The following is a 27,758-nucleotide window of genomic DNA, read 5'->3' on the forward strand; positions in this document are numbered from 1 at the left end:
TCCGGGTCGTAACCGTAGATCCCTACGGCGGTCTCGGTCAGCCGACCGTCGGAATGGAGAGTCTCGTAGGCCAGGAGTCGCCGCATGTCCCAGTAGCTGGGCCGAGGCGCACTCTTGTGGCACTCGGGGTCACAGGGCGAGGTGACCTCCAGGCGGGCGGCGGACAGGAAGTGCGGGGCGGGGCGACCTTGGCTTTGCTGGGGGAGAACCACCGGAACACGCTGGAGCGTCCACTCGGGTCGTGAGAAGCAGAGAACGGCGGGAAGGAAGCAGAGGAACAGAAACAGGAGGGGAGGAGGGGACCTGGGATGGAGCAGAAGATCATCAAACTTTGTAACGTTCCCACAGAAGACCATCAAAAACTGTAACGTTCCCACAGAAGATCATCAAAAACTGTAACGTTCCCACAGAAGTTTCCTCAGCAAACAACTTTTCATCTGCCAGCTGCAAACATGCTTGAAGTCACGCAGAGGGCAAAAGTCTGGACAGGGGGCTCTGATGGGAAACCCCCGTCAGGATGAGGCGCTTGTAGCTAGTGGTCACCATCACTAGGGGGCGGTAGAGACTGTGCTTACCACCACTAAGGGCGCTACTGACCTTGGTCACCACCACTAGAGGCGCTACTGACCGTGGTCACAACCACTAGTAGCGCTAGAGACCGTGGTCACCACCACTTGAGGCGCTAGAAACAGTGGTCACCACTACTAGGGGCGCTCGAGACCGTGGTCACCACCACTAGGGGCGCTAGAGACTGTGCTTACCACCACTACAGGCTCCTAGTGGTCACCACCACTAGGGGCGCTGGAGACTTTGCTTACCACCAGTAGAGGCGCTACTGACTGTGGTCACCACCACTAGAGGCGCTAGAGACCGTGGTCACCACCACTAGGGGCGCTAAAGACCGTGGTCACCACCACTAGGGGCGCTAAAGACCTTGGTCAGCACCGCTTGAGGCGCTGGAGACTGTGCTTACCACCACTAGAGGCGCTAGAGACCGTGGTCACCACCACTAGGGGCGCTAAAGACCTTGGTCAGCACCGCTTGAGGCGCTGGAGACTGTGCTTACCACCACTAGAGGCGCTACAGACCGTGGTCACCACCACTAGAGGCGCTACAGACCGTGGTCACCACCACTAGTGGGCGCTAAAGACCTTGGTCAGCACCGCTTGAGGCGCTGGAGACTGTGCTTACCACCATTAGAGGCGCTACGGACCGTGGTCACCACCACTAGAGGCACTAGAGACTGTGGTCACCACCACTAGAGGCGCTAAAGACCATGGTCACCACCACTAGAGGCGTTAGAGACCGTGGTCACCACCACTAGAGGCGCTACAGACCGTGGTCACCACCACTAGAGGCGCTAGAGACCGTGGTCACCACCACTAGGGGCGCTACAGACCGTGGTCACCACCACTAGAGGCGCTACAGACCGTGGTCACCACCACTAGATGCGCTACAGACCGTGGTCACCACCACTAGAGGCGCTAGAGACCGTGGTCACCACCACTAGGGGCGCTACAGACCGTGGTCACCACCACTAGAGGCGCTACAGACCGTGGTCACCACCACTAGGGGCGCAAGAGACCGTGGTCACCACCACTAGAGGCGCTAGAGACTTTGCTTACCACCAGTAGAGGCGCTACTGACTGTGGTCACCACCACTAGAGGCGCTAGAGACCGTGGTCACCACCACTAGGGGCGCTAAAGACCGTGGTCACCACCACTAGGGGCGCTAAAGACCTTGGTCAGCACCGCTTGAGGCGCTGGAGACTGTGCTTACCACCACTAGAGGCGCTAGAGACCGTGGTCACCACCACTAGGGGCGCTAAAGACCTTGGTCAGCACCGCTTGAGGCGCTGGAGACTGTGCTTACCACCACTAGAGGCGCTACAGACCGTGGTCACCACAACTAGAGGCGCTACAGACCGTGGTCACCACCACTAGTGGGCGCTAAAGACCTTGGTCAGCACCGCTTGAGGCGCTGGAGACTGTGCTTACCACCATTAGAGGCGCTACGGACCGTGGTCACCACCACTAGAGGCACTAGAGACTGTGGTCACCACCACTAGAGGCGCTAAAGACCATGGTCACCACCACTAGAGGCGTTAGAGACCGTGGTCACCACCACTACAGGCGCTACAGACCGTGGTCACCACCACTAGAGGCGCTAGAGACCGTGGTCACCACCACTAGGGGCGCTACAGACCGTGGTCACCACCACTAGAGGCGCTACAGACCGTGGTCACCACCACTAGATGCGCTACAGACCGTGGTCACCACCACTAGAGGCGCTAGAGACCGTGGTCACCACCACTAGGGGCGCTACAGACCGTGGTCACCACCACTAGAGGCGCTACAGACCGTGGTCACCACCACTAGGGGCGCAAGAGACCGTGGTCACCACCACTAGAGGCGCTAGAGACCGTGGTCACCACTACTAGGGGCGCTAAAGACCTTGGTCAGCACCGCTTGAGGCGCTGGAGACTGTGCTTACCACCACTAGGGGCGCAAGACACCGTGTTCACCACCACTAGAGGCGCCAAAGACAATGGTCACCACCACTAGAGGCGTTAGAGATCGTGGTCACCACCACTAGGGGCACGAGACACCATGGTCACCATTAGAGGCGCTACGGACCGTGGTCACCACCACTAGAGGCACTAGAGACTGTGGTCACCACCACTAGAGGCACTAGAGACTGTGGTCACCACCACTAGAGGCGCTAAAGACCATGGTCACCACCACTAGAGGCGTTAGAGACCGTGGTCACCACCACTAGAGGCACTAGAGACTGTGGTCACCACCACTAGAGGCACTAGAGACTGTGGTCACCACCACTAGAGGCGCTAAAGACCATGGTCACCACCACTAGAGGCGTTAGAGACCGTGGTCACCACCACTAGAGGCGCTACAGACCGTGGTCACCACCACTAGAGGCGCTAGAGACCGTGGTCACCACCACTAGGGGCGCTACAGACCGTGGTCACCACCACTAGGGGCGCTACAGACCGTGGTCACCACCACTAGAGGCGCTACAGACCGTGGTCACCACCACTAGAGGCGCTAGAGACCTTGGTCACCGCCACTAGGGGCGCAAGAGACCGTGGTCACCACCACTAGAGGCGCTAGAGACCGTGGTCACCACTACTAGGGGCGCTAAAGACCTTGGTCAGCACCGCTTGAGGCGCTGGAGACTGTGCTTACCACCACTAGGGGCGCAAGACACTGTGTTCACCACCACTAGAGGCGCCAAAGACAATGGTCACCACCACTAGAGGCGTTAGAGATCGTGGTCACCACCACTAGGGGCACGAGACACCATGGTCACCATTAGAGGCGCTACGGACCGTGGTCACCACCACTAGAGGCACTAGAGACCGTGGTCACCACCACTAGAGGCGCTAGAGACCGTGGTCACCACTACTAGGGGCGCTAAAGACCTTGGTCAGCACCGCTTGAGGCGCTGGAGACTGTGCTTACCACCACTAGGGGCGCAAGACACCGTGTTCACCACCACTAGAGGCGCCAAAGACAATGGTCACCACCACTAGAGGCGCCAAAGACAATGGTCACCACCACTAGGGGCACGAGACACCATGGTCACCATTAGAGGCGCTACGGACCGTGGTCACCACCACTAGAGGCACTAGAGACTGTGGTCACCACCACTAGAGGCGCTAAAGACCATGGTCACCACCACTAGAGGCGCTACAGACCGTGGTCACCACCACTAGAGGCGCTAGAGACCGTGGTCACCACCACTAGGGGCGCTACAGACCGTGGTCACCACCACTAGGGGCGCTACAGACCGTGGTCACCACCACTAGAGGCGCTAGAGACCTTGGTCACCGCCACTAGGGGCACAAGACACCGTGGTCACCACCACTAGAGGCGCTAAAGACCGTGGTCACCACCACTAGGGGCGCTACAGACCGTGGTCACCACCACTAAAGGCGCTACAGACCGTGGTCACCACCACTAGAGGCGCTACAGACCATGGTCACCACCACTAGAGGCGTTAGAGACCGTGGTCACCACCACTAGAGGCGCTACAGACCGTGATCACCACCACTAGAGGCGCTAGAGACCGTGGTCACCACCACTAGAGGCGCTAAAGACAATGGTCACCACCACTAGAGGCGTTAGAGACCGTGGTCACCACCACTAGGGGCGCTACAGACCGTGGTCACCACCACTAGGGGCGCTACAGACCGTGGTCACCACCACTAGAGGCGCTAGAGACCTTGGTCACCGCCACTAGGGGCACAAGACACCGTGGTCACCACCACTAGAGGCGCTAAAGACCGTGGTCACCACCACTAGGGGCGCTACAGACCGTGGTCACCACCACTAGAGGCGCTACAGACCGTGGTCACCACCACTAGAGGCGCTACAGACCATGGTCACCACCACTAGAGGCGTTAGAGACCGTGGTCACCACCACTAGAGGCGCTACAGACCGTGATCACCACCACTAGAGGCGCTAGAGACCGTGGTCACCGCCACTAGGGGCGCAAGACACCGTGGTCACCACCACTAGAGGCGCTAAAGACAATGGTCACCACCACTAGAGGCGTTAGAGACCGTGGTCACCACCACTAGAGGCGCTACAGACCGTGGTCACCACCACTAGAGGCGCTAGAGACCGTGGTCACCGCCACTAGGGGCGCAAGACACCGTGGTCACCACCACTAGAGGCGCTAAAGACAATGGTCACCACCACTAGAGGCGCTAGAGACCGTGGTCACCACCACTAGAGGCGCTAGAGACCGTGGTCACCACCACTAGGGGCACGAGACACCATGATCACCACCACTAGAGGCACTACTGAGCATGGTCACCACCACTAGGGGCGCTAGAGACCATGGTCCCCACCCTTAGAGGCACTACTGAGCATGGTCACCACCACTAGGGGCGCTAGAGACCGTGGTCACCACCACTAGGGGCACGAGACACCATGATCACCACCACTAGAGGCACTACTGAGCATGGTCACCACCACTAGGGGCGCTAGAGACCGTGGTCACCACCACTAGGGGCACGAGACACCATGGTCACCACCACTAGAGGCGCTACAAACCGTGGCCACCACCACTAGAGGCACGAGACACCATGGTCACCACCACTAGGGGCGCGAGAGACCGGAGTTGGTATCAGTTGGCTTATATCAATAGTAGTGTGATACGATATCAACACAAAGGATAAATACTTTATTATTTAGTAGGGTGGAAGGTTCCAAAATGTTTGATCAGGTGAAACTATTTATTATTTACTGCATTGGACTCATGCTGTCTTTAAGTTGAAGCGGAGTGGTCATTGTTTTGTGGCCCCACAAGTGACCACAATCATTCATAAAGTGAAGCTCATGATGCACCAAGTTGAGTGATGCGGACACGTTTGTTACTGGATACTTTCTAAACAGCCTTGGAGACTTTGTATGTGTAAGTAATAAGCAACTAAAAATAAGTAGTCGCCGCCTACTCAGAAAAAGCCACCGCTGCCAAAAAAAGAGGAACTGACGGCAACAAAGATGAAATAGCTGCCGCCAACTAAGAACTAGTTGCCAGCAAAGAAAAACTGGTTGCCACCAACGGAGAAGAAATAGCCGCCAGCAACGAAGAAGAAATAGTCGAAGAGATAGCCGCCACCAATGATGAAAAAGTAGTTGCCCCAACAAAGAATAAATAGTTGTGGAGAAGAAGAAGCTGCAGGTCACATGACCAGTTTGTCTTAACTTTGTCCAAAAATAAAGACTTTCATATCAGTGATGTGGAAGTGAAGAGTCTTTGGTTGTTGCTCTGACGAATCACAACTTGGATGTAAACATTGCAACTTATATCAATGTTACTGTTCATAAGAAACACACTATTACTGTTAATAATAACACTATTACTGTTAATAACAAACACACTATTACTGTTAATAATAAACACTATTACTGTTCATAATAAACACACTATTACTGTTAATAACAAACACACTATTACTGTTAATAACAACCACTATTACTGTTAATAATACACTATTACTGTTAATAATAAACACTATTATTGTTAATAATAAACACACTATTACTGTTAATAATACACTATTACTGTTAATAATAACCACTATTACTGTTAATAATACACTATTACTGTTAATAATAAACACACTATTACTGTTAATAACAAACACACTATTACTGTTAATAATAACTACTGTTAATAATACACTATTACTGTTAATAACAAACAATATTACTGTTAATAATAAACACACTATTACTGTTAATAATACACTATTACTGTTAATAACAAACACACTATTACTGTTAATAATACACTATTACTGTTAATAACAAACACACTATTACTGTTAATAATAAACACACTATTACTGTTAATAATAACCACTATTACTGTTAATAATACACTATTACTGTTAATAACAAACAGTATTACTGTTAATAATGAACACTATTACTGTTAATAATAAACACTATTACTGTTAATAATAAACACACTATTACTAAAGCGCTTTGAGTACCTTGAAAGTAGAAAAGCGCTATACAAGTACAACCCATTTATCATTTATTTATTTACTGTTAATAACAAACACTATTACTGTTAATAATACACTATTACAGTTAATAACAAACAATATTACTGTTAATAATAAACACTATTACTGTTAATAATAAACACACTATTACTGTTAATAACAAACAATATTACTGTTAATAACAAACTATATTACTGTTAATTAATACACTATTACTGTTAATAACAAACACTATTACTGTTAATAATAACCACTATTACTGTTAATAATACACTATTACTGTAAATAATAAACACATTATTACTGTTAATAATACACTACTACTGTTAATGATAAACACACTATTACTGTTAATAATAAACACATGTTAATAATAAATAAATTATTACTGTTAATAATCAATAGTCTAATAACACTTTTTCACAGATCAATGTGTATCTGTAATACTGTGTATTTAAAATATATACACTGCAGTAATATTTGTGCTTTACGTGTTTTATATTTACTGAAGTAGTATTTGTACTTTACATGTGTTATATTTACTGCAGTAATACTACTTGTTAATGTGTATTTGTACTATATATTCCGCCCAATTGTAGCTGAGATAGGCAGCAGCGCTCCCCGCGACCCCAAAGGGAATAAGCGGTAGAAAAATAAACCTTTTTTTTTTTGGGGTAAATAATCATTAACTTTAGAATTTGATGCCAGCAACATGTGACAAAGAAGTTGGGAAAGGTGGCAATAATTACTGATAAAGTTGAAGAATGCTCGTCAAACACTTATTTGGAACATCCCACAGGTGTGCAGGCTAATTGGGAACAGGTGGGTGCCATGATTGGCTATAAAAGCAGCTTCCCAAAAAATACTCAGTCTTTCACAAGAAAGGATGGGGCGAGGTACACCCCTTTGTCCACAACTGCGTGAGCAAATAGTCAAACAGTTTAAGAACAACCTTTCTCAAAGTGTAATTGCAAGAAATTTAGGGATTTCAACATCTTCGCTCCATAATATCATCAAAAGGTTCAGAGAATCTGGAGAAATCACTCCACGTAAGCGGCATGGCCGGAAACCAACATTGAATGACCGTGACCTTCCATCCCTCAGACTGTATCAAAAACCGACATCAATCTCTAAAGGATATCACCACATGGGCTCAGGAACACTTTAGAAAACCATTGTCACTAAATACAGTTGGTCGCTACATCTGTAAGTGCAAGTTAAAGCTCTACTATGCAAAGCGAAAGCCATTTATCAACAACATCCAGAAACGCCGCCGGCTTCTCTGTGCCCGAGATCATCTAAGATGGACTGATGCAAAGTGGAAAAGGGTTCTGTGGTCTGATGAGTCCACATTTCAAGTTGTTTTTGGAAATATTCAACATCGTGTCATCCGGACCAAAGGGGAAGCGAAAACCATCCAGACTGTTATCAACGCAAAGTTCAAAAGCCAGCATGTGTGATGGTATGGGGGTGCATTAGTGCCCAAGGCATGGGTAACTTAGACATCTGTGAAGGCACAATTAATGCTGAAAGGTACATACAGCTTTTGGAACAACATATGCTGCCATCTAAGCACCGTCTTTTTCATGGACACCCCTGCTTATTTCAGCAAGACGATGCCAAACAACATTCAGCACATGTTACAACAGCGTGGCTTCATAAAAAAGAGTGCAGGTACTTCCCTGGCCCGCCTGCAGTCCAGACCTGTCTCCCATGGAAAATATGTGGCGCATTATGAAGCGTAAAATAGGACAGCGGAGACCCCGGACTGTTGAACGACTGAAGCTCTACATAAAACAAGAATGGGAAAGAATTCCACTTTCAAAGCTTCAACAATTAGTTTCCTCAGTTCCCAAACGTTTATTGAGTGTTGTTAAAAGAAAAGGTGATGTAACACAGTGGTGAACATGCCCTTTCCCAACTACTTTGGCACGTGTCGCAGCCATGGAATTCTAAGTTAATTATTATTTGCAAAAAAAAATAATGTTTATGAGTTTGAACATCAAATATGTTGTCTTTGTAGCATATTCAACTGAATATGGCTTGAAAAGGATTTGCAAATCATTGTATTCTGTTTATATTTACATCTAACACAATTTCGCAACTCATATGGAAACGGGGTTTGTATATATATATACATATATATATATACATATATATATATATATATATATATACAGTTTTATATTTACTGCAGTAATATTACATGTTAATGTGTATTTGTACTGTATATGTTTAATATTTACTGCAGTAGTACCACATCTCAATGTGTATTTGTACTGTATTATATGTATTGATCTTTTTGTGTTGAGTTTGCATGTTCTCACCGTGACTGCGTGGGCTTCCTCCCACCTCCAAAGACATGCACCTGGGGACAGGCCCCTCCCACCTCCAAAGACATGCACCTGGGGATAGGTTGATTGGCAACACTAAATGGTCCCTAGTGTGTGAATGTGAGTGTGAATGTTGTCTGTCTATCTCTGTTGACCCTTTGATGAGGTGGCGACTTTTCCAGGGTGTACCTCGCCTTCCGCCCGGATGCAGCTGAGATAGACTCCAGCACCCCCCCTGACCCCAAAAAGGGACAAGCAGTAGAAAATGGATGGAATACTACATGTTAATGTGTATTTGTAATTTATTATATTTGTTGCAGTACTACTACATGTCATTGTAGTAATGTTATATTACTAAATATTACCTGTTGTTGGTAAATGTCACTTGTTGTCTTTGTTAGTAAATATTGCTTGAAGAACAAATAATATTGATACGTTGCTATCACACTGAGGTCATTTGAGCAAAGACTAAATTGCATTTGTCTGGTGCGCATCTAGTATGAATATTTGAGGGTGGAAGCTATAATAAAATCCTCCAGGTTAAGCGGTACAAAGTTGTGTAACTTTGAAGTACTTACCGCCGTGCTTCACGTCTGCAGTACAAAGTTGTCGCCATGTTGGAGTAGAAAGTACTTAGTTGTGCAGTTTGTCCCGGCAATGGCGGAGCGTGAATAAAAAGTTGATGGCAATAAAAAGTCCGCAACAGTGGTGTGGAGGAAGAGGAGGGCGATGACGTCAGAGGAGGATCTCAACAAGACGTCACAGCTGCACGCAATGTCGGTCACGTGACACATGTTCCTCATGTCTAATATCATTTCTTTTATTCTACTATCAGGGTATAAAGTACCAATAAGTCACACAAACAACAAATATATCGTGAGGTTCTTTATTATATTATAATACACTTTTTTTTTTACAAACCTGTTGCCAGGCAGCCTTTATGTCGACTGACCAATCACACAACATATAGGCATTTAGACACGCCCATTTATTAAAAAAAACAAAAACAATCTTTGTACTCATGCTTGCTATTTAAGGAGTTAATTATGGCGCAGGTGCGTTAACCTTGTGTGGAAGGCGCATGCGCAAGTGACGTCATCCAGAGAGCTTTTTTTTTCTTTTACAAATGGAATGCCTGAAAAAGTAATTTTGTCCACTACAAGGTAAACAATGTATTTATTTGATGTAAAATGATGGTGTGTTGTTTTTGTTGTTGTGGTGGAATCAAACAGTAAAGGTACATGTACTGTATTTGGCTATGTTAGCTTGTTCGCTAATGCTAGTTAGCTAATGCTAGTTAGCCACCGCTAGTTAGCGAATGCTAGCAAACATACTATTGTGGAAAGAAGCTCGTCTTTGAGACAACCTTATTTAGAGTAAGTACTCGGAGTCAAGTGTTTTTTAAAAAGTGTTTTACTCCAATCTTACAAAATCAACTTTATCCACCACAAGGTAAACAATGTATTCAGTGTAAACCAGGGGTAAGGAACCTACGGCTCGCGAGCTAGATGTGGCTCTTTTGATGACTGCATCTGGCTCTCGGATAAATCTGAGCTGACATTGCTTAACATGGTAAGTAATGAATAATTCCACTTGTAATAAGTGTTAAAAATGTTTAAAACATAAAACATTTTCATGCATTTTTAGTCCATCCATCCGTTTACTACCGCACCTGTTCAAGGAGTTGCGTTAAGAAGTTATTTATTTATTATTGGTTAGTGTGGGGCTTGTCCTCCTGTGGGTTCTTCAGACCACCAAGCACCGACATGAGAGCCCGTTTCAGGGTTACACTATTTTATTTTTCAATAAGTCTCTCAGTTGCTTTCCAGCAATTGTATTTTTCTCTTTCGTTCTCGCTAGCGCTCTGGCTCCAGCCCCAACCCCGTCTCTCCTCCTGGCTGCTGCTTGTAACAGAGCGACAGGGGATTAGATAACAAGGCTCAGGTGGGCCATCTACGCAGCTCTTGCTGATTTTGAGGCCGGTCCAGGCACACCCCAGTTTGCTGCAGGCCCGCGGGCCACGCCCCCTCCACAGTTAGCTTCAGAATAACAATGTTATTACAAAGAATAAGAGAACCATTATACTCTAGAAATGTTGGTCTTACTTAAAAATGCACGCGTTTAGTTGTGTTCAGTGTTAAAAAAAATATTATATGGCTCTTACGGAAATACATTTTAAAATATTTGGCTTTTTGGCTCTCTCTGCCAAAAAAGGTTCCCGACCCCTGGTGTAAACTGACAATGTGGTGTTTTTGTTGTTGTTGTGGTGGAATTAAACACAGAAAAGGTAGAGGTACTAGTTGCCACCAACTAAGAACAAATAGCCGCATTAAAAAAAAAAGAGCCGCCAGCAACGAAGAAAAACTATCTGCAACCAACGAAGAAAAACAGTAAAGGTATAACTACTGTATTTGGCTATGTTAGTTAGTTCGCTAATGCTAGTTAGCCAATGTTAATTAGCAAATGCTAGCAAACATACTATTGTGGAAAGAAGCTTGTCTTTGAGACAACCTTATTTGGAGTAAGTAATCAGAGTCAAGTGTTTTTTAAAAAGTGTTTTACTCCAATCTTACAAAATCAACTTTATCCACTACAAGGTAAACAATGTATTTAGTGTAAAATGACGATGTGTTGTTTTTGTTGTGGTGGAATAAGTCACAGTAAAGGTACAGGTACTAGTTGCCAACAACAAAGAACAAATAGTCGCCAGCAACGAAGAAATAGCCGCCACCAATGAAGAAAAACTATCCGCCTCCAATGAAGAAGAAATACCTGCCACCAACGAAGAAAAATAGTAAAGGTATATTTACTGTATTTGGCTATGTTAGTTCGCCAATTTTAGTTAGCCAATTTTAGTTAGCCAATTTTAGTTAGCAATTCTAGCAAACATACTACTGTCGAAAGAATCTTGTCTTTGAGCCAACCTTTTTTTGAGTAAGTAATCGAAGTCGAGTGTTTCTAAAAAGTGTTTTACTCTAATAATAGCCACCATCAACGAAGAAAAAATAGCCGCCACCAACTAAGAACAAATAGCCGCATTAAAAAAAAAGCCGCCCGCAACGAAAAACAACGAAGAAATAGCTACCACCAATGAAGAAAAATTATCTGCCACCAACGAAGAAAAAATACTTGCCACTAACGAAGAAAAACAGTAAAGGTATAACTACTGTATTAGGCTATGTTAGTTAGTTCGCTAATGCTAGTTAGCCAATTTTAGTTAGTGAATGCTAGCAAACATACTATTGTGGAAAGAAGCTTGTCTTTGAGACAACCTTATTTAGAGTAAGTACTCGGAGTCAAGTGTTTTTTAAAAAGTGTTTTACTCCAATCTTACAAAATCAACTTTATCCACTTCAAGGTAAACAATGTATTTAGTGTAAAATGACGATGTGTTGTTTTTGTTATGGTGGAAGAAATCACAGTAAAGGTACAGGTACTAGTTGCCAACAACTAAGAACAAATAGCCGCCATCAAAAAAAAGAGCCGCCAGCAACGAAGAACAAATAGTCGCCATCAAAAAAAAAGAGCCGCCAGCAACGAAGAAATAGCCGCCACTAATGAAGAAAAACTATCTGCCACCAATGAAGAAGAAATACCTGCCACCAACGAAGAAAAACAGTAAAGGTATATCTACTGTATTTGGCTATGTTAGTTAGTTCGCTAATGCTAGTTAGCCAATTTTAATTAGTGAATGCTAGCAAACATACTATTGTGGTAAGAAGCTTGTCTTTGAGACAACCTTATTTGGAGTAAGTAATCGGAGTCAAGTGTTTTTTAAAAAGTGTTTTACTCCAATCTTACAAAATCAACTTTATCCACTACAAGGTAAACAATGTATTTAGTGTAAAATGACGATGTGTTGTTTTTGTTGTGGTGGAATAAATCACAGTAAAGGTACAGGTACTAGTTGCACAACTAAGAACAAAATAGGCGCCTTTAAAAAAAAAGATCTGCCAGTAACGAAGAACAAATAATCGCCAGCAATAAAGAAATAGCCGCCACCAATGAAGAAAAACTATCCGCCACCAACGAAGAAGAAATACCTGCTACCAACGAAGAAAAATAGTAAAGGTATATTTACTGTATTTGGCTATGTTAGTTTGCCAATGCTAGTTAGCCAATTTTAGTTAGCAATTCTAGCAAACATACTATTGTGGTAAGAAGCTTGTCTTTGAGCCAACTTTTTTTGAGTAAGTAATCAAAGTCAAGTTTTTTTAAAAAGTGTTTTATAATAACTACCATCAACGAAGAAGAAATAGCCGCCATCAACAAAGAAGAATTAACCGCCACCAGCAAAGAACAAATACCCGCCGCCAACGAAGAAAAACACAGTAAAGGTACATGTACTGCAGGGGCCCGTAAGGACCAGATGAGTCGCCCGCTGGCCTGTTCTAAAAATAGCTCAAATAGCAGCACTTACCAGTGAGCTGCCTCTATTTTTGAATTTTATTTATTTACTAGCAAGCTGGTCTCACTTTGCTCGACATTTTTAATTCTAAGAGAGACAAAACTCAAATACAATTTGAAAAATCCAATAAAAAAATTGAAAGACTTGGTCTTCACTTGTTTAAATAAATTCATTTATTTTTTTTCATTTTTTGCTTCTCATAACTTTGAGAGAGACAATTTTAGAGAAAAAATACAATCTTAAAAATTATTTTAAGATTTTTAAACACATATACCTTTTTACCTTTTTAAATTCCTTCCTCTTCTTTCCTGACAATTTAAATCAATGTTCAAGTATTTTTTTTTTTTTATTGTAAAGAATAATAAATCATTTTTAATTTAATTCTTCATTTTAGCTTCTGTTTTTTCCACGAAGAATATTTGTGAAATATTTCTTCAAACTTATTATGATTAAAATTCCCCAAAATTATTCTGGCAAATCTTGAAAATCTCTAGAATCAAATTTCAATCTTTTTTCAAAGTATTTTGAATTTCTTTTAAAATTTTTGTTTTGGAAAATCTAGAAAAAATAATGATTTGTCTTTGTTTGAAATATAGCTTGGTCCAATTTGTTATATATTCTAACAAAGTGCTGATTGGATTTTAACTTATTTAAAACATGTCATCAAAATTCTAAAATTACTCTTAATCAGGAAAAATTACTAATGATGTTCCAGAAATTCTTTTTTACATTTTTTCAAAAAGATTCAAATTAGCTAGTTTTTCTCTTCTTTTTTTCGGTTGAATTTTGAATTTTAAAGAGTCGAAATTGAAGATAAACTATGTTTCAAAGTTTAATTTTCATTGTTTTCCTGTTTTCTCCTCTTTTAAACCGTTCAATTAAGTGTTTTTTCCATCATTTATTCTCTACAAAAAATCTTCCGTAAAAGCAAAAAAAATGTACGACGGAATGACAGACATTAATACCCATTTTTATATATATATATTTATTTATTAAAGGTAAATTGAGCTAATTGGCTATTTCTGTCAATTTATTTAAGTGTGAAGTGAAGTGAATTATATTTATATAGCGCTTTTCTCAAGTGACTCAAAGCGCTTTTACATAGTGAAACCCAATATCTAAGTTACTTTTAAAACCAGTGTGGGTGGCACTGGGAGCAGGTGGGTCAATTGTCTTGCCCAAGGACACAACGGCACTTACTAGGATGGTGCAAGCGGGGATCGAACCTGCAACCCTCAAGTTGCTGGCACGGCCGCTCTACCAACCGAGCGATTACGCCCTTATCAATCAATGTTTACTTATATAGCCCTAAATCACTAGTGTCTCAAAGGGCTGCACAAACCACTACGACATCCTCGGTAGGCCCACATAAGGGCAAGGAAAACTCACACCCAGTGGGACGTCGGTGACAATGATGACTATGAGAACCTTGGAGAGGAGGAAAGCAATGGATGTCGAACGGGTCTAACATGATACTGTGAAAGTTCAATCCATAATGGATCCAACACAGTCGCGAGAGTCCAGTCCAAAGCGGATCCAACACAGCAGCGAGAGTCCCGTTCATAGCGGAGCCAGCAGGAAACCATCCCAAGCGGAGGCGGATAAGCAGCGCAGAGATGTCCCCAGCCGATACACAGGCAAGCAGTATATGGCCACCGGATCGGACCGGACCCCCTCCACAAGGGAGAGTGGGACATAGAAGAAAAAGAAAAGAAATGGCAGATCAACAGGTCTAAAAAGGGAGTCTAGTGTGTATCAAACTGGTAGCCCTTCGCATTAATCAGTAGCCAAGAAGTAGCTCTTGGTTTCAAAAAGGTTGTTGACCCCTGATGTACTGTATTAAGTTAGCTGGTTTGCTAATGCTAGTTAGCCACTGTTAGTTAGCCAATGTTAGCGAATGCTAGCAACATACAACTGTGGAAGGGAGCTTATTTTGAGTAAGTCAACGAAATCAAGTGTTTTTTATAAAGTGTTTTACTCCGATCTTACTAGATAATGTCAATGTTGTATGTAAACAATGTAGACCCCAATGATTAAGTCTTTGCCATTTCTATACAGATACCTACTGGGTGCTAACTTTACAAAGTGTGTAAACATATCCCGCCATCCTCCAGCATTCCAGCAGGTAAACTAGGTCTTAGGTGACACGTTACATTTTTGTCTTGTTAGCCTTTTGTGGCGCACCGCACAAGTAAATTACAATTACACAAAATCCCATCAAAAGTGTAATACTAGAGCAAATAAGTGTTGATAGCAGGAAAAAGTCAAAACACTAAAAACTAAGTAGGCACATTGATACTTTTTATGCATGCTTCTCAAAAACAATGCCGATAACTGATTTTATTATTTGTATCTATTTTTTTAAATGTAGATTAAAACGTAGTTTGTAATAGAGGAAGATAAAGTTATGTGTTCTTGTCTCACACAAGGATGTGCAGTAGCCCTTTAATCCTAAAGCAATGACCTCATTGCACACTGAGCGTGGAGAAGTATTCATGTAAGTCAGGTGATGCAAAAGGTGGAGTTCGCGAGTCAGCAAGTTGTGTACTTCATGAAAAGCTGCCCAAGAGTGGGGTTGATGCATGCATGGATGAACGCTGAGGCCGCCTCCGCCCATCAGTCTTTAGCACTTGCTCATTCGGCACCTCTTCTTTATATCATAAATAAAAGCTGATGGCCCAGATGCGTCACAACAAAACATTTTAGGTCCGCGTCTATTAAAGTAAGTGTACAGGTTGGTTTATATCAAGTCTTTATGTAAGTGTTTATATAATATATATAAAGTGTTTTTTATCAATGTAACATAAACTTAAATCTGGGGTCTTGACTCTAACTTGGAGCAGCTGGATGTAGAGTCTGGGTGAGGCTCACTTTGTCACATGATTGGGTCACTCTCGCTGGTAGAAATAGCTGAATAGCTGGTGTTTTGAGAGGACCGTGAACTGGTCTGGAAGCTGGTGTTTTGAGAGGACCGTGAACTGGTCTGGGAGTTCCGAGCCAGTTGGGGCTTTTGTGTTTGGGAGTACCATGATCTGATCTGGAAGTTCTGGGCCAGTTTTGGCTTTAGTGTTTGGGAGGACCGTGAACTGGTCTGGAAGTTCCTAGCCAGATGGAGCTTTAGTGTTTGGGAGGACCGTGAACTGCTTTGGAAGTTCCAAGCTAGTTAAGGGCTTTGGTGTTGGGGAGGACCGTGAACTGGTCTGGGAGTTCCAAGCGAGTCGGGGCTTTGGTGTTGGGGAGGACCGTGATCTGGTCTGGAAGTTCCGAGCGAGTTGGGGCTTTGGTGTTTGGGAGGACCGTGAACTGGTCTGGAAGTTCCGAGCGAGTTGGGGCTTTGGTGTTTGGGAGGACCGTGAACTGGTCTGGAAGTTCCGAGCGAGTTGGGGCTTTGGTGTTTGGGAGGACAGTGATCTGGTCTGGAAGTTCCGAGCGAGTTGGGGCTTTGGTGTTTGAGAGGACCGTGAACTGGTCTGGAAGTTCCAAGTGAGTTGGGGCTTTGGTGTTAGGAAGGACCGTGAACTGCTCTGGAAGTTCCAAGTGAGTTGGGGCTTTGGTGTTTGGGAGGACCGTGAACTGGTCTGGAAGTTCCGAGCGAGTTGGGGCTTTGGTGTTTGGGAGGACAGTGATCTGGTCTGGAAGTTCCGAGCGAGTTGGGGCTTTGGTGTTTGAGAGGACCGTGAACTGGTCTGGAAGTTCCAAGTGAGTTGGGGCTTTGGTGTTAGGAAGGACCGTGAACTGCTCTGGAAGTTCCAAGTGAGTTGGGGCTTTGGTGTTTGGGAGGACCGTGAACTGCTCTGGAAGTTCCGAGCGAGTTGGGGCTTTGGTGTTTGGCAGGACCGTGAACTGGTCTGGAAGTTCCAAACGAGTTGGGGCTTTGGTGTTTGGGAGGACCGTGAACTGCTCTGGAAGTTCCAAGCTAGTTTGGGGCTTTGGTGTTGGGGAGGACCGTGAACTGGTCTGGAAGTTCCGAGCGAGTTGGGGCTTTGGTGTTTGGGAGGACCGTGAACTGGTCTGGAAGTTCCGAGCGAGTTGGGGCTTTGGTGTTTGGGAGGACCTTGAACTGGTCTGGAAGTTCCAAACGAGTTGGGGCTTTGGTGTTTGGGAGGACCGTGAACTGCTCTGGAAGTTGCAAGCTAGTTTGGGGCTTTCGTGTGGGGAGGACCGTGAACTGGTCTGGAAGTTCCGAGCGAGTTGGGGCTTTGGTGTTTGGGAGGAACGTGAACTGGTCTGGAAGTTCCAAGCGAGTTGGGGCTTTGGTGTTTGGGAGGACCGTGAACTGCTCTGGAAGTTCCGAGCTAGTTTGGGGCTCTGGTGTTGGGGAGGACCATGAACTGGTCTGGAAGTTCCGAGCCAGTTGGGGCTTTAGTGTTTGGGAGGACCGTGAACTGGTCTGGAAGTTCCGAGCCAGATTGAGCTTTAGTGTTTGTGAGGACCGTGAATTGGTCTGGAAGTTCTGAGCGAGTTGGGGCTTTGATTTTTGGGAGGCCCGTGAACTGGTCTGGAAGTTCCGAGCCAGTTGGGGCTTTGGTGTTTGGGAGGACCGTGAACTGGTCTGGAAGTTCCGAGCGAGTTGGGGCTTTGATGTTTGGGAGGACAGTGAACTGGTCTGGAAATTCCAAGCCTGTCGGGGCTTTGGCGTTTGGGAGGACCGTGAACTGGTCTGGTCTTGCAGTTTCTTCCCGGTTGCTACTCCACCCTGCTAACATGTTGAAATTGGAGTGGCGGTAGCCTGAGGCATGGCGATAGAAACGCTGACGTGACTTGAGTCTCTGGGGCCTGGGAAGGTTTGTGTTGGACATGGCGATGAAAGTGAGGTGTTTGGTGCTGATGAGGAAGGTTCATGTTGGACTTTGCCATGAAAGTGAGTTGTTTGGTGCTGATGGGGTATGTTGGTTTTGGACTTTGCCATGAAAGAGTGTGTGTGTTTGTCTGTGCTCGCTGTTGTCACGGAGACCAACATTCCCTGACTACTGTGCATGTTCATTGTTCAATTCCACACACTCCCACGCCTCTGCTGCCTCACACTAATCAACAAGTGTGGACGCCCTTCTCGTCTCACTATGTCTGCTTCTCATTTGTGTTGGTTCATCTTTGCGCCTCAGCTCTTATTTCTTGCTTGATTGTGGTCAGCGCCGGTGTCAGAGGAGCCAAACGTTGTACTCGAGCAGGAGTACTCGGGTGCACTAAAGTCGACTTGCGATTCTCATTCATGCTAATTATAAATAGATTCATCATTTAAAAAAAAATAGGTAATCTTTATGCAATTAGAATGACCTTTTGTAACCTGTTTTGAAAGGTTTTATTACAATTATTATATCAAATAATACATTGCAAGAATCGGTTTGAATCGATTCTGAAACGAATCATTACCCTGGGAATCGGAATCAGATCGAATTGTTAGATTCCTAAAGAGAGTAGGGGTGTTTAAAAAATGTTTTTTTCAAATCAATCGCGATTCTTATTTGTAACAATTCTAAATTGATCAAAAATAATTTTTTGAACATTTTTTTTCTTCAATCCTGTCCAGCCGGTAAGTCATATAGTTGATGTAGATCAGGGGTCACCAACCTTTTTGAAACCAAGAGCTACTTCTTGGGGACTGATTAATGCGAAGGGCTACCAGTTTGATACACACTTAAATAAATTGCCAGAAATAGCCAATTGTTTCAATATACCTTTAACTCTGTTATTGTTAATAATTAATGATATTTATCTTTGTGGAAACACTAAACATCTTAATGATTTCTCCCAATAAATATATATTTTTGATGACATGTTTTAAATAGGTTAAAATCCAATCTCCACTTTGTTAGAATATATAACAAATTGGACCAAGCTATATTTCTAACAAAGACAAATTATTATTTCTTCTAGATTTTCCAGAACAAAAATTTTAAAAGAAATTACAAGACATTGAAATAAGATTTAAAATTGATTCTACAGATTTTCTAATTTGCCAAAATAATTTTTTTGAATTTTAATCATAATAAGTTTGAAGAAATATTTAACAAATACTCTTCGTCAAAAAAACAGAAGCTAAAATGAAGAATTAAATTAAAATGTATTTATTATACTTTACAATTAAAAAAAAATACTTGAACATTGATTTAAATTGTCAGGAAAGAAGAGGAAGGAATTGAAAAGGTAAAAAGGTATACTGTATGTGTTTAAAAATACTAAAATCATTTTTAAGGTTTTATTTTTTCTCTAAAATGGTCCTTCTGAAAGTTATAAGAAGCAAAGTAAAAAAATAAAATAATTTATTTAAACAAGTGAAGACCAAGTCTTTAAAATATTTTCTTGGATTTTCAAGTTCTATTTGAGTTTTGTCTCTCTTAGAATTAAAAATGTCGAGCAAAGTGAGACCAGCTTGCGAGTAAATAAATACAATTTAAAAAATAGAGGAAGCTCACTGGTAAGTGCTGCTATTTGAGCTATTTTTAGAACAGGCCAGCGGGAGACTCATCTGGTCCTTACGGGTGACCTGGTGCCTGCGGACACCGCGTTGGTGACCCCTGATGTAGATGATAGTGATGGATACCTTTTTGGTATTTGACTTTATTAATAGTGTCAGTATGACTCATGTCTCCCAAGTAAACATGTTAGTGTCATGTGTAAACATGTTAGTGTCATAAGTAAACATTATTGTCATAAGTAAACAATGTCATAAGTGAACATGTTAGTGTCTTGAGAAAACAATGTCATAAGTAAACATTAGTTTCATGAGTAAAAATGTTAGTGTCATGAGTAAACATTATTGTCATAAGTAAACATGTTAGTGTCATGCGTAAACACGTAAGTGTCATTAGTAAACATTAATGTCATAAGTAAACATAGTGTCATAAGTAAACATGTTAGTGTCATAAGTAAACAATGTCATAAGTAAACATAGCTCGGTTGGTAGAGTGGCCGTGCCAGCAACTTGAGGGTTGAAGGTTCGATTCCTGCTTCCGCTATCCTAGTCACTGCCGTTGTGTCCTTGGGCAAGACACTTTATCCACTTGCTCCCAGTGCCACCCGCACTGGTTTAAATGTAACTTAGATATTGGGTTTCACTATGTAAAGCGCTTTGAGTCACTAGAGAAAAGCGCTATATAAATATAATTCACTTCACTTCACATTATTGTCATAAGTAAACAATGTCATAAGTAAACATGTTAGTGTCATGAGTAAACATGTTAGTGTCATAAGTAAACATATTAGTGTCATAAGTAAACATATTAGTGTCATAAGTAAACATATTAGTGTCATAAGTAAACATTATTGTCATAAGTAAACAATGTCATAAGTAAACATTAGTTTCATGAGTAAACATGTTAGTGTCATGAGTAAACATTATTGTCATAAGTAAACATGTTAGTTTCATGAGTAGACATGTTAGTGTCATAAGTAAACATGTTAGTGTCATAAGTAAACATTATTGTCATAAGTAAACAATGTCATAAGTAAATATTAGTTTCATGAGTAAACATGTTAGTGGCATAAGTAAACATTATTGTCATAAGTAAACATTAGTTTCATGAGTAAACATGTTAGTGGCATAAGTAAACATTATTGTCATAAGTAAACATTAGTTTCATGAGTAAACATGTTAGTGTCATGAGTAAACATGTTAGTGTCATAAGTAAACATGGTCATAAGTAAACAATGTCATAAGTGAACATGTTAGTGTCTTGAGAAAACAATGTCATAAGTAAACGCGTTATTGTCATAAGTAAACATGTTAGTGTCATAAGTAAACATATTAATTTCATGAGTAAACATGTTAGTGTCATGAGTAAACATTATTGTCATAAGTAAACATATTAATTTCATGACTAAACATGTTAGTGTCATGAGTAAACATGTTAGTGTCATAAGTAAACATTATTGTCATAAGTAAACATGTTAGTGTCATGAGTAAACATGTTAGTGTCATAAGTAAACATTATTGTCATAAGTAAACATATTAATTACATGAGTAAACATGTTACTGTCATGAGTAAACATGTTAGTGTCATGAGTAAACATGTTAGTGTCATAAGTAAACATTATTGTCATAAGTAAACATGTTAGTGTCATAAGTAAACATTATTGTCATAAGTAAACATATTAATTTCATGAGTAAACATGTTAGTGTCATGAGTAAACATGTTAGTGTCATAAGTAAACATGTTAGTGTCATGAGTAAACATTATTGTCATAAGTAAACATGTTAGTGTCATGAGTAAACATGTTAGTGTCATGAGTAAACATGTTAGTGTCATAAGTAAACATGTTAGTGTCATAAGTAAACATTATTGTCATAAGTAAACATATTAATTTCATGAGTAAACATGTTAGTGTCATAAGTAAACATTATTGTCATAAGTAAACAATTTCATAAGTAAACATTAGTTTCATGAGTAAACATGTTAGTGTCATAAGTAAACATTATTGTCATAAGTAAACAATGTCATAAGTGAACATGTTAGTGTCTTGAGAAAACAATGTCATAAGTAAACGCGTTATTGTCATAAGTAAACGCGTTATTGTCATAAGTAAACACGTTAGTGTCATAAGTAAACATTATTGTCATAAGTAAACATTAGTTTCATGAGTAAACATGTTAGTGTCATAAGTAAACATTATTGTCATAAGTAAACAATGTCATAAGTAAACATTAGTTTCATGAGTAAACATGTTAGTGTCATAAGTAAACATTATTGTCATAAGTAAACAATGTCATGAGTAAACATTACTTTCATGAGTAAACATGTTAGTGTCATAAGTAAACATTATTGTCATGAGTAAACATGTTAGTGTCATAAGTAAACATTAGTTTCATGAGTAAACATGTTAGTGTCATAAGTAAACATTATTGTCATAAGTAAACAATGTCATAAGTAAACATTAGTTTCATGAGTAAACATGTTAGTGTCATAAGTAAACATTATTGTCATAAGTAAACAATGTCATGAGTAAACATTACTTTCATGAGTAAACATGTTAGTGTCATAAGTAAACACGTTAGTGTCATAAGTAAACATTATTGTCATAAGTAAACATTAGTTTCATGAGTAAACATGTTAGTGTCATAAGTAAACATTATTGTCATAAGTAAACAATGTCATAAGTAAACATTAGTTTCATGAGTAAACATGTTAGTGTCATAAGTAAACATTATTGTCATAAGTAAACAATGTCATGAGTAAACATTACTTTCATGAGTAAACATGTTAGTGTCATAAGTAAACATTAGTTTCATGAGTAAACATGTTAGTGTCATAAGTAAACATTATTGTCATAAGTAAACAATGTCATAAGTAAACATTAGTTTCATGAGTAAACATGTTAGTGTCATAAGTAAACATTATTGTCATAAGTAAACAATGTCATGAGTAAACATTACTTTCATGAGTAAACATGTTAGTGTCATAAGTAAACATTATTGTCATGAGTAAACATGTTAGTGTCATAAGTAAACATTATTGTCATAAGTAAACAGTGTCATAAGTAAACATGTTAGTGTCATAAGTAAACATTATTGTCATAAGTAAACAATGTCATAAGTAAACATGTTAGTGTCATAAGTAAACATTGTCATAAGTAAACAATGTCATAAGTAAACGCGTTATTGTCATAAGTAAACGCGTTATTGTCATAAGTAAACATGTTAGTGTCATAAGTAAACATTATTGTCATAAGTAAACATTAGTTTCATGAGTAAACATGTTAGTGTCATAAGTAAACATTATTGTCATAAGTAAACGCGTTATTGTCATAAGTAAACATGTTAGTGTCATAAGTAAACATTATTGTCATAAGTAAACATTAGTTTCATGAGTAAACATGTTAGTGTCATAAGTAAACATTATTGTCATAAGTAAAAAATGTCATAAGTAAACATTAGTTTCATGAGTAAACATGTTAGTGTCATAAGTAAACATTATTGTCATGAGTAAACATATTAGTGTCATAAGTAAACAATGTCATAAGTAAACATGTTAGTGTCATAAGTAAACATTATTGTCATAAGTAAACAGTGTCATAAGTAAACATGTTAGTGTCATAAGTAAACATTATTGTCATAAGTAAACAATGTCATAAGTAAACATGTTAGTGTCATAAGTAAACATTGTCATAAGTTAACAATGTCATAAGTAAACATGTTAGTGTCATGAGAAAACATGTTAGTGTCATAAGTAAACGCGTTATTGTCATAAGTAAACATGTTAGTGTCATAAGTAAACAATGTCATAAGTGAACATGTTAGTGTTTTGAGAAAACAATGTCATAAGTAAACGTGTTATTGTCATAAGTAAACATGTTAGTGTCATAAGTAAACAATGTCATAAGTTAACAATGTCATAAGTGAACATGTTAGTGTCATGAGAAAACATGTTAGTGTCATAAGTAAACGCGTTATTGTCATAAGTAAACATGTTAGTGTCATAAGTAAACAATGTCATAAGTGAACATGTTAGTGTCTTGAGAAAACAATGTCATAAGTAAACGTGTTATTGTCATAAGTAAACATGTTAGTGTCCTAAGTAACCATTAATGTCATAAGTAAACATATTAGTGTATAAAGTGTTAAGTGTATAAAATGGAGTAGATGAGTCATTGTGATGTAGCGAAATGTCATATTTTGACCCATTTTCCCAGGAGATGTTCTATATTTAGAAATAAGATGTTGATGCTCCTCTGAGATGCACCTAATATAGGTGTTTGATGATCATTTAAACACAACATCAAACATTATGTCACTACTGCTCACACCTTTCCTAAAAACATGTTAAAAAACAACTTAAAGCTTTGTCCATATGGCTACTGATATTTACTGAATATTCATCTTTAAATAACTCTTACCGCTAATGAGTATCACCTTCCTTGACTACTAATAATCGGTATCAGTATCGGCCCCGAGTTCTTTTGAGTTGGACCGTGGTCACATGGTCACAACAATATTTGGAGAGGGTGGGGGTTTCATTTGCAATCTGGAGTTCACGCCTCCACACATGAACTGCAACCCTCTCAAAAAGTAAGTTAAAATGTGACTGTGGTGCAAAAGATGTGCACAATGTACATCAATACATATTATGGGCTGTTAAATCATAATCATCATAGGTGCCCCTTAATACAGGGAAACACATCAGTCTAATTAATTTCCCCTGAAGTATATTCCTGTGTCGTCCACACATGAATGATTAGTGAGATACGTAAGTGATTGTGTGTCCCGTCCCCCCCACGGGGACTTGGACTATGGACTTGTGTAGGAGCACAGCATGAGTCAACTTCCTGCCTCCTTGGAAAATGACTCACAGCCGATAAAGGATGCACAACAACACTTCAAGAGGAACTGCACTTTATTGGGAATGTTGTCCGTCATTCACAATCCTAAAGGAAGACAAGAACACAGTTTTATTTTATTTTACATTCTAAATCGTAAAATACAGCAAGTAGGAGGTGGCTAACAATGCAGCTAATAGGAGTACACTAACGCACCCATAAAGTCCTTTAAAAAAATCCAAAAAGTGCCAACAATACTTCATTTACATGTTGTGACCTGAATATTAACAAGTATTAGCGATGTTGTTTTTATAAGGGCTAACCCAGAGGAACTACTTTTAGCGGTGCTGCTGTTTTGACATATTGAGCTGCTGAATGGCCTCTGAGTTGGTGAAAGTTAATTGTAGATGATAACTGATCCCTCTCACCAGGATAGTAGAAGGTTGTGGACATAAACCCACCAGTTGGTCAACTTTCACATCCAACTTAGACCCGGATATGGCTAGAAAGACACGGAAAAACTTTTTTTTTTTTTTACCCTTTTGGGAGGATGATGAACTGTCGATGTAAAGGGGAAGATATAAACATGCCATCAGTCTTTATCCAAGTGAGCGCAGACATTGTACAGTAAGTGATTGTGTTATGTTCGTGTATCTTGTTTAGCACTTAGCAATACTGCTACATGATGCTTAGTGTTTGACTAAAGCTGCATCTGTTTAGCACACAGCTTCTAAAACTTGTAGATCACCCTCCTTATATTGAGGCTCAAAAATAGAAGTTTCTGGATCATCATTTGTCCCAAAGTAGTCTTTGTTGTCTCTCCCAGGTCTGCCATGATTAGTAGTCTTGTTGTTATTGAAAAGAAAGGGAGTGATGTGATGCGTTTGTAAAGTAAAATGATCAAAATATGTAAATATTACATGTTATTATAAATGTTACTAGATACTACATATATACTTACAGCGTGTTTATAAAACCTTGGAGGTTTTTTAATGTTTTTAAAGTCAGACATGGGATTTTTACGTGTAAAATCTTGATTTGTCTCTTTGCCATACCTGACAATTATTTCGGTTTTTGATATTCCAGTGGTAAAAACTAAGGTTTTCATTAAAAAAGAAGGTACAAACGGAAACTATGTAGCGAAGCAACTCCAAAGGCAAGGGACAAACTATACATCAATGACGATTGCTTAGTTTATGTTTAAGAACATCCATGATTGGTTGGTTGTTTACTATGATGAGTCACCATTGGTTAAGATTAGGGCAAAACATTAGGGACAGGCCAATCAGAGCCAAGATAGGGCAAGGTCATGGAAACAGGAAGTGACATCACAACAGACGAGGAGAAAGTGATAGAAGGGAAGAGGGAATATTCAAGTATATTAAAAAAAGTAGTGGGGGATGGCAGAGGGATTCTCTTCCTTAGATGTTTCTTTTAGAGATGTAGACCACGTCCAGGAAAGCCACAATGTTGGCCACATTTGGACAAATATATGATAAAACATCCATTTGACTTGTTTACCATGTAAGCAGCAATAAAAAGTGGAAGAGGTGGAACACACACGATTGTGGCAGACATGTTTGCTACAGTAGAGTCTGTCGAAATGCTAACTTTCATTGTCATTGTGTTTTTGTCACCTGAGTTCCATCCCAGCTGCCATGGAGGCTTCCTGTCACTCACACCACCCAAACTGCTGCACACTTCCTGTTATGGAACATGTTCTTCCACCAGCCCAGAGGTCAGATTCTTTACATTCCTACTTCCTTGACGACACGGTCTCACGGTGGTAAGAATAATCATCATGTATTTGATGTATAAGGCCGTCCAGGACAAAATCAGAAATAGGGAGCAGCCAGGATGTGACGCTTACAACATTCAATTTGAGTGCCATTCTTGGGCTCACCATTCCATTCATACAGATTCTTGTAAGGTTTGCTAGACAAAAAGTTGCAGGTTACAAAACGTCTTCAGTCGTCTTTTTCGGAATCAAATCTTCCATCCATCCATCCATTTCCTACCGCTTAATCCCTTTTGGGGTCGCGGGGGGCCGCTGGCGCCTATCTCAGCTACAATCGGGCGGAAGGCGGGGTACACCCTGGACACGTCGCCACCTCATCGCAGGGCCAACACAGATAGACAAGCAACATTCACACTCACATTCACACATTCAAATCTTAATGAATCAATTCACAGTCAGAATAAGAATCCCTGTGAATCAATTATTTACAGCCCAGGTGTCAAATTCAAGGCCTGGGGGCCACATCTTGCCCACCACATCATTTCAGTATATTCTACGGTGTTCCGCCGAGGGTTGTCTCCATACCAATATTTTGGTACCAGTACCAAAATGTGTTTAGATACTTTTCGATGCTTTTCTAAATAAAGGGAACCTAACTTTGGCTCCTGCACATATTGGGGGACAAATATAATGTGCATGCAAACATTACATATATATATATATATATATATATATTAGGGCTACGAATCTTTGGGTGTCCCACTATTCGATTCAAAATCGATTCTTGGGGTCACGATTCGATAATATATCGATTTTTTTCGATTCAACGCGATTCTCGATTCAAAAACGATATTTTTCCGATTCAAAAGGATTCTGTATTCATTCAATACATAGATTTCAGCAGGATCTACCCCAGTCTGCTGACATGCTGGCAGAGTAGTAGATTTTGTATAAAAAGCTTTTATAATTGTAAAGGACAATGTTTTATCAACTGATTGCAATAATCTAAATTTGTTTTAACTATTAAACGAACCCAAAAATGACTAATTTTATCTTTGTGAAAACATTGGACACAGTGTGTTGTCAAGCTTATGAGATGCCATGCAAGTGTAAGCCACTGTGACACTATTGTTCTTTTTTATTATTTTTATAAATGTCTAATGATAATGTCAATGAGGGATTTTTAATCACTGCTATGCTGAAATTATGACTAATATTGATACTGTTGTTGATAATATTCATTTTTGTTTCACTACTTTCCGATGCTTTTCGAAATAAAGGGGACCTAACTTTGGCTCCTGCACATATTGGGGGACAAATATAATGTGCATGCAAACACATATATATATATATATATATTAGGGCTACGAATCTTTGGGTGTCCCACGATTCGATTCAATATCGATTCTTGGGGTCACGGTTCGATAATATATCGATTTTTTTCGATTCAACGCGATTCTCGATTCAAAACCGATATTTTTCCGAT

General features: G+C 40.8%; 1 protein-coding gene across 1 annotated transcript in view; it reads right to left on the reverse strand.

Annotated features, from left to right (window-relative positions):
* LOC133542983 (serine protease 23-like) overlaps nt 1-9,597 on the reverse strand; it is a 10,928-nt gene extending 1,331 nt beyond the window's left edge. Inside the window, exons 1-2 of the mRNA XM_061887299.1 lie at nt 9,455-9,597; nt 1-303 (exon numbers count right to left, since the gene is read on the reverse strand). The exon at nt 1-303 is cut by the window's left edge and continues 1,331 nt beyond it. Coding sequence (XP_061743283.1) covers nt 1-303; nt 9,455-9,492 — 341 coding nt within the window. The 5' untranslated portion in view covers nt 9,493-9,597. The remainder of the gene's footprint in view (nt 304-9,454) is intronic.
* Nucleotides 9,598-27,758: the final 18,161 nt, after the last annotated feature.

Source organism: Nerophis ophidion, linkage group LG25, assembly GCF_033978795.1.
Source record: "Nerophis ophidion isolate RoL-2023_Sa linkage group LG25, RoL_Noph_v1.0, whole genome shotgun sequence".
Lineage (NCBI taxonomy): Eukaryota > Metazoa > Chordata > Actinopteri > Syngnathiformes > Syngnathidae > Nerophis > Nerophis ophidion.